Consider the following 8687-nt stretch of genomic DNA (forward strand, 5'->3'; position numbering starts at 1 on the left):
ATGCTCAAATATTGTTATAATTTTTTTTCCAAATATTTTATTAATAATAACTTTCCTCGTAATAATATGGAACCCGCGTACATTCATATACGTCCCCAAATCAAATTTCAACATTTGTCATACCACATCTTTTTTTGGTATAAATTTTGGTTTAGCCACTACTCAAAACCTATTTGTATATGGAAACAAACAAACCAGTAGTTCAGTAAACAATACAAGATTACCAGTAACAATTAAGAGGTCTAGCCCTTTTTCTTTTTATCTCAAAAGCAATCGAGAAAAGTAAAAAAGATAAGAAAGATTCGTCAAAATTTAAAAGTACTGCAAAGTCTATTTATAAAACCATGAACACAATTGATCTTTGCTAATACTGAAAAGGTAAATTTAGGGAAGTGACAAAGAAGTTCACTTCCAAAGCATGCAGCTTTTTACAAGGAGATAGACGTTATACACGCGATACATGCTAAACAGCAACAAGCTAAACGTCAATTGACCAGGAAATTAGAAAACATTTACCAAGAGGAATCAAATTTATCCAACGCGTTAAAAGTTGATGAAGAAGGAGTTTGAAGTTGTTAGATAGTTTTGCATAGCTATCTAAGTGACCAGATAAATGGGCATAGGAGAGCTTGCAGAGATCCTGTGGTGCTGGAGCTGATAGTCCATGTTGATATCCCTAAGACTAATGTAGGGTAAATTGTCCATTTCACCTTTCATTGCCGGGGAACGTGGACAAGATGTCGGCCTGCTGGCTGTCCGGTAAGGCGTGGTGGACCCGCTTCTACTCTCGGTGATGTAAACAGGCGGTGCTGAGAAGCCAATGCATTGAACTTTACCATTTTGAGAGGTGCTGCAGGCCTGGTTGTGTGGGGTCAATTTTCCTTTAAAGAAGTGAAGAGCGTGTTTCCACCAGCGCGGCTTGTTGTTCTTGGTGCAATGCTTATTCTTCTTAATGATTTTGGAGGAGTCCAGTTCATGTGAAATGCTGGGCTTTTGGAGCTTGAAATGTAGGCCATCTATGGATCTTCCTGCTCTTGCTCCCACTTTATTTTCTCTCTTGTGCTTCCTTGCTTCTTCCACCGCCTGTTTATTTTAATTTGTCACAAATGAAAATAATTTCAACAAAGAACAAAAAAGAGATTTCAGTATAAAAAGGCGCTATGATCTCATTCTCATTTCATTCACTAATCAGATTAAAATTTCACGATACAAAACAGCCCGAAATAGTGACTATTAAAGAGTGATAGTTACAAGATAGAGTTACTAATTACCTGACAGTAATCAAAATGTGGCTGAAAACCGTAATCGCTGAAATGCTGGGTATCAGGCATTTGGAATATGGGAGACTTGTTCAACATTCTAATACATAAAGTAAATTGCCTAAGCTAAACTTTTCTTCTCAGCAGCGTGAGTATGTGAATAAGATTCTTTTAAAGTAGGGAGACGATATATAGTGAAGTGAGAGAAATTGCCTCCAAGAGGTTCTAGATGCAAAAATGAGCAACGGGGCTCACTTTTGACTCGGGGGCTCAATCAAGACACTCGACAAATGCACAAGCTCACATTTAAAATAAACAAAACAGCACTGTGACGCTCTCACAAGGGAACAAGAAAGATTCTTGTGCACAAATTTCCAACTCTTTTATCAGTCCTGTTAATTCTTTTTAATCTTCTCTCTTAATTTTTCAACTTAAACATAACAATGGTTAGTTACATCCAAGATCTATATTACATCATGGATAATGCGATTTATCACGGGAGTGATAATACTACTACTACTACTATCTCTATTGTTTGAGCATCCGTGAAAAAATGTGCGCGCATGTATGCACCGATGCACGCCCTTGTTCTATTTATCTGATTAAGGTCAGGTCCATCAATTTGTCTCCCATTAATGGGAGGTGCGGAATGAAAGATAAGAGCATCTCCTATCAAAGCTAATGGATGCTAAATTTTAGCAAATCAATATCATTTTAACTACGATTTCTAAACTACTCTTACACTTTATTACTGACCATTTCAAATTTTGCTTCGAGGAGACTTTTGTGTTTTGAAAGTTAGTTTTGTGACGGAAAATATTTTTTTTGAAGCAAATTAGATGTTTGATCAAACTAAATCTCTAATATTAATGTTTGGTAGTTAACTTTCCCAAATAGCGGTTTAGTCCCAAAAAAACTGATTTTGAAAAAGTTACTTGAAGGAGCTTTTTAAGCCCATGAATAAAAAAACTAATTGAAACATCTATTTATGAAACAATTGTTAAAAACAACTAAATTCAATTGGCTAGTTAAAATAATTAATTCAATCAGCTACAGAGCAACTAACTAAGTGCCAATAATTTTGATGAAGTATGTTCTGAGTTCCCCCAACTTACCAACCATGTTAAGCTAAGAACACATAGGCTTGCAACCTAAGCTTAGTAACTATAACTCTATGCGAAAGGGATTAAGGTGTTGCCCCTGTTATAGTATTACCTCATACTGTAATAAAGTTTTTTTTTTGCAATACTTACTTGTTTAAGAGTTTTAAGCTTGAGATAATAAGAGATTCCTTATATCAAGTTGGCGTGGGACTTGAATGCAAGCTATATAGACAAAAGTAGAGGCTGAATCAAGTAGGCGTTGTTTGTGATTTGCATTCATTCTTTAATTTTGTAGTAGTTTCTTCTTATCTATCCGTCCTAGATATAGGAGTTGTCCTTTTGACTTGTAAGATTACTGTCCATTCTAGACAATTTGTCTAATTGTTCCGTAACAAAATAGTCTACCAAGTATGATCAAACTTTTTGAATGAAATTTTAATATGGAAGTTCATTAAATTAAATATGGTAATAAATTCTATACAAAAAACATCATGAATGATATATACATAACTTGTACTTTTGCAACTATATGGAAGGGAAAAAAAAAGCTTGAATAAAATCTGAATTTAAACTTTCATCATTCCGGAGTCATAAGGGATGCCTGCAACTGGAATCCATGCATCACCTTGGAGAAACTTTCCAGCAGTGAACTGAGAAATAACCTCTGGAGTGAGATTCTTCTGGACACCTTTCCATGCTACTCTCCTGGAAGTGTCGGATCCGGGTCCTCTATTCTGGTATTCAGCATAATAGCAAGTGTCCTGACCAAAATTACCTGTCCATGGTGACCACCCTTCAGGAATAATATTGCTGTCAATAAATGACTGCATCACAACTGTCCTCGAAAATTCTTTCCATGGACGGCCTAAATAGGACTTGATCGGGGGCTTAGCTTGCATGAATGCTGGTTCAGCCGTAATTTGGCAGTTTTGAAGGATATTTCCACCCGTGGATCTCCTATCTTTCCTACCTTGTGCTGTCACCATGCACCCTTGGTTATCCATTGGCTTTCTCACAATCATTTTACAGTTTTGAAAAACTGCAGCGGCGTCACCAAAGATGAAATCAATGGTACCAGTGATTGTGCAGTCACGGTAGAATTGGCGATAGGTATGGGTGTAAAGGGTGTCTTGATAACCGTCCATTTGGCATTGAAAGAATATGGCCCTGTCACCGGATACGCGTAGAGCAACGGCTTGATGTTTAGCGGCTCCTGCCGAGTTCTCGAAGCCCATGTCCTTAGCCATGAACCCGTTACCATTTACAGCTATACAAAAAAAGTGAGAAATAAAAAAGTTATCTGCTATGAGTTAATGCATAAATATGAATTTTAATAAGGCTGTAGAGAGTAAATTCAAATAACATACCGAATGTTGCAGTTTGGAATGTTCCGACTCCATCGATGAAATTTTTGTTCCCTGTGACTTTGGTCTTGGTTGCACCTTCCCCAATCATGACAACATTGTCTGTACGTCTTGGAACATCAACATACTCGTTATAGATACCGGCCTTGACAAGTATAACAAAGGCTTTTACATTATTGGGTGGGACTGTCTTAAGGGCTTCGTTGATACTTTTGAATTGTCCAGACCCATCTAGAGCAACTACCGCATTTGGCTTTGGATTAGCTTGAAGGAGGTTTCTATGGTGTGTACCTACCCATTCAGGAATTTCTTTGGAGCTAGCGACATTACGACCATTAGATATATCTTCGGAATTATGACTTGGAGAGCCATTATCGCTTGGAGTTTCATTATCATTACTAAAGACACCACGCACCACTGGCTCTGCTCCTTGACCCGGATCCTCGGTGGGAGAGTGATCACTTGGAGGCCCATTAGCGGCATCAAATAGTCTGCGATGCGATCCTCCTGCTCCCCAACCAGGATCCTCACTTGGGGGTGGATCACCACGTGGCCCATAGTCATAATCAAATAGTCTGCGATGTGATCCACCTGCTCCCCAACCAGGATCCTCGCTTGGGGGTGGATCACCACGTGGCCCGTAATCATAATCAAAGAGTCTGCGATGTGATCCACCTGCTCCCCAACCAGGATCCTCACTTGGAGGTGGATCACCTTTTGGCCCATAATCATAATCAAAGAGTCTGCGATGTGATCCACCTGCTCCCCAACCAGGATCCTCACTTGGGGGTGGATCACCACGTGGCCCATAATCATAATCAAAGAGTCTGCGGTGGGATGGTGTGCTAAATCCCGAACCGGGATCCTCACTTGGAGGTGGATCACCTCGTGGCCCATAATCATATTCAGAGAGTTTGCGGGAGGATATGCTTGCTCCTGAACTGGGATCCTCACTTGGGGCTGGATCAACATGTGGTTGCTCATTGTCATATTCAAAAAGTCTGCGAGATGATCCGCCTGCTCCCCAACCGGGATCCTCACTCGGGGGTGGATCACCTCGTGGCCCATAATCATATTCAGAGAGTTTGCGGGAGGATATGCTTGCTCCTGAACTGGGATCCTCACTTGGGGCTGGATCAACATGTGGTTGCTCATTGTCATATTCAAAAAGTCTGCGAGATGATCCGCCTGCTCCCCAACCGGGATCCTCACTTGGGGGTGGATCACCACGTGGCCCATAATCATAATCAAAGAGTCTGCGGTGGGATGGTGTGCTAAATCCTGAACCGGGATCCTCACTTGGAGGTGGATCACCTCGTGGCCCATAGTCATATTCAAAGAGTCTTCTGTGAAGTCCAGGAATATTTAAGTTTGAAACAATGGACTTAATGTCACCAACCATTGCAAGGGAATTGCTGGATAGTTCGTAAGAGCTTTTCAGCAAATCCTTCATTTTTTCCCCAGCATCCCCGGTTGTATTTTGAAAAGCATCAATACAAGTCTCTTGATAATCTATAGCACCAGTAAGCCATGTCTGGACATCCGCAACGTATTCGTCCATCTTACTAGCCTCTAATTTACCAATCTTGTCTCCAGATCTATCAAGGTCACTAACTGAGGTTTCCAACAGATCCTTACAAAGTTTATACGCGTCTTTGGTACGTGAGTCCTTGGAGGCATCTTCAAGAGTTTTGGATTTTCCAACAACTTCATTAATGTCACTGATGGCCGCTTTGAAACTGGTCTTCATAAGTTCTTGCGGATCGTGAGAATTTGATGAGGAGAGGCTTTTAGCACAAGCATCCTTATAATCAGTTGCTTCACACATGGTTTTAACGGATTTGTTAGCGGTGGAAAATTTAGCATCGTCATGGTTTTTGTTTAAACTGACAGCCACAGCAATCGCCACCGCAACTAGGACAATCGAGGATACTCCTACCAAAGTGACTGTTTTTGACAATCCCATGTTTATATCTATCTAACAGACTAGCTACCATGCATCCATATGCAACCAAAATTAAAAAAAAACTAATGTATTTAAGTAAATGCTATTCCCTCACTAATGAAGGTGTTCAATTTATGATCTCTCTCGGGGTATAATTTTTTTATGCATGGAGAGTACTGTTTAATACCCAATCTTGCTCTGATTGGATTATGGAAACGAAGCTCGTACGTACATACATTCTAATAAATAGGTGTGGTTAGATAGATTCCTTCATTTGAGGAACATTTGAGTCTCATATTATTCATTGAAACTCTATTTCTGGACCGACAGTTGCGTTTAACTGCTAAGTTTAGCTTCTATTTTGAGTGTTATGTTTTCAGGTACCTCATGTTTCCCTTGTAAAAAGGTACTACATTGATGTCTCCTGGGGTATAATACTATGTTGTTTTGTGTTGTTCAAATTTGTAAACTGAAAAAAATCTTTTTATTATAAATATTCTTGTCAAAATTTATTTTCGGACTGAAAAAATGATAACAGTGACTATCTGTAATTTTCTATCTATTATATAAACTAACTTTACAACACGTGCGATTTACGGGTTTTCATTAATATTTTTATATTATTTAAAATTATAATAATTTTTTTTTAGATCATTAGCTTACTATTTATAAATAATATCAAATTTGTTGTTGGTGAAATTCGAACTGAATCTTGGATAATGTATAAAATAATATAAAGATTTGTTGTTGATGAGGTTCGAACCCGGGAATTTTAGTAGTGTATAATAATAATATAAATATTTGTTGTTGGCGGGGTTCGAACCTAAGAGTTTGAGTAGTTTATAATTTTTTAGTATACGAATCTGACGGTCACGGCCACTTGATTAAAAAAATCTGATGGTCATAAATGGGGATAACCAAACCAACCAAAAAAAACATACCAAATTATACCCCATTCTGATTATTATAGTATAGTATAGACTAGCTCAAATCCCATGCGATGCACGGGTTCATTAATATTCAAATAATTTTAATTTTTAATTTATCCAGTCATATATCAATTTTAATATATTTATATAAATATATATTTATAAAAAAATAAAAAAATAGGAAGAAGCTGTAATCCTAGTTTTGTAGTATAAGTTTTGATCATAGTTTGGTGGGATAAGAAGACTTTATCTGATAGTTTAGCAATTTAATAGTTCAACACGTATATAATACTTTATTTTTATTTTAATTAATCAAAATAGGGGATAATCGTTGAACCATAATATATCTCATTCCAGCTATTATATTATATAGTATAGATATAATAGAGCAAATAGGGGGTTGGATAAGACAATTTAATCATATTAAAATTACTGAATTGCCCATCATAATTGTATGTTAATATTTATTTTCATTTAATATGCATACATTAATTAACTTTAATTTAATATATGTGGCGCCCTCCAAACCCGGGTCAGAAGTTTGGGGTCCACACACACACCTTAATTATAACCTGCTTATAACAATAAAGATAATAATAATATATGCAATGACCCTACTTACCAACCACCACGGACCGCAACAGGTTAAAGTATGCACACAGGCCAAACACACTAATATATTACAAACCGTTCAAATCCCAACTATTTCAAATTCAAACTGAGTATTAAACATTATTACAAACTTTTACAAACTTAAATTATTCCAAAAGAAGCCTACTAGCTCAGCTTTCTCAACCTGAACCCCTAGCTCTCGCGCTGGACTGGGGATCCTCTTTACCAACTGGTTCCTTTTAACTGGAAAGAATATGAACAACATCGCACGAATGAGCTAACTAGCTCAGCAAGTCACAATGACAAAACTGAGAATAATGATCATCAGGTGAATATGTTTATGATATCAAGTGAACAATGGATTATGATTTAGAATTGGATATTATACTTTTAATTTAAAAACCAAGGTTAGGCTGCTGATCAGTCACGCACTAACCTCGAGCAAGGCACACAACATTGCTCTAACTACTGGATCCAAGGCACACATTGGCCTAACTTGACCATTATATGGTCTGACCACGAATCTGGTCCACAATTTTATAAAAACAATCCAATTCTAACATAATAACAGAATATGCAATAATAAACAATAACCGAAATCATTAACAACAATAAATGTTTAACAATGAAAGGGTTTCAATCCTTGTAAGGATCAACAAGGTACTTTCAAAGCTTGAATGCTGGGTAATGAAAGAATTGGATAAGAAAGGAATCAACGTTTCAAGGTTTCAAAGATTTGGGCTTTCAAAGCATAAGATATCATGGATTGAGTATATAATAATTCAGTTCAGTGTCTGATATTTAGTTTGTATGTATTTGTGGAGTAGTATCGTAGATTGTGGTTCGTGTTTGGGTATACAATAATCAGTGGCTTAGAAAGAATATGGTTCATAGCTCAAGAACAATAACTGAAATCAGGATTTAGGTTTCTGTGCTTCAAAGCACTTGCAATGTCAACAAGACTATCAAGAATTACAATATCTCGAGAAAGTTCAGAACACTTGCCTGATATTAGCTTACTATCCTGCACTTGTTTTCAATCACAATCGTCTTACTCCTCAACTACCTGTTTCCCTTTCCTACGCCTTGCCTCTTCTGCTCACATATCATAAGCATCTATCAATCATCAACTCACAGGATTCTATTCAACACATATTTCTATCTACCCTTCGTTTTACCCAAATCCGATTAACGGATTGAAAGTTATGCAATAATCAAGTAAACACCGAATATATAGACCGATAGTCAAACAACAGGTCACGTATAACATATAATACATCACGTAATCAATGACATATCATTTATAAAGAAGTCTCGTGTCATAAATATGCTTTCGGGTATTTAAAATGATTTTTAAAACATTTTTCGGAATTAAAACGGGTCGTTGGATCAATTTCGGGTTAATAAACAGGGTTCGGTTGGCCCATTCTGGCTCCGAAATAATTTTTAGAATAATTATCGAGCCTTGGAAATAA

At 37.3% G+C, this 8687-nt stretch overlaps 2 protein-coding genes across 2 annotated transcripts; both read right to left on the minus strand.

Annotated features, from left to right (window-relative positions):
• Positions 1–310: 310 nt before the first annotated feature.
• LOC141703250 (uncharacterized) lies at positions 311–1521 on the minus strand. Its single transcript, XM_074506817.1, has 2 exons — positions 1272–1521; positions 311–1083 (listed from the first exon to the last, which is right to left on the minus strand). Exons 1-2 carry the CDS (start codon positions 1356–1358, stop codon positions 598–600), a joined length of 573 nt encoding a protein of 190 aa, XP_074362918.1. The 5' UTR covers positions 1359–1521; the 3' UTR covers positions 311–597.
• A 1269-nt stretch (positions 1522–2790) lies between these two features.
• On the minus strand, positions 2791–5866 carry LOC141703249 (uncharacterized). The gene is made up of 2 exons (XM_074506816.1): positions 3730–5866; positions 2791–3629 (listed from the first exon to the last, which is right to left on the minus strand). The coding sequence occupies exons 1-2, from the start codon at positions 5690–5692 to the stop codon at positions 2929–2931; spliced, it is 2664 nt and encodes an 887-aa protein (XP_074362917.1). The 5' UTR covers positions 5693–5866; the 3' UTR covers positions 2791–2928.
• Positions 5867–8687: the final 2821 nt, after the last annotated feature.

The sequence above is a fragment of the Apium graveolens genome, unplaced genomic scaffold (genome assembly GCF_009905375.1).
Source record: "Apium graveolens cultivar Ventura unplaced genomic scaffold, ASM990537v1 ctg6382, whole genome shotgun sequence".
Taxonomy (NCBI): Eukaryota; Viridiplantae; Streptophyta; class Magnoliopsida; order Apiales; family Apiaceae; genus Apium; species Apium graveolens.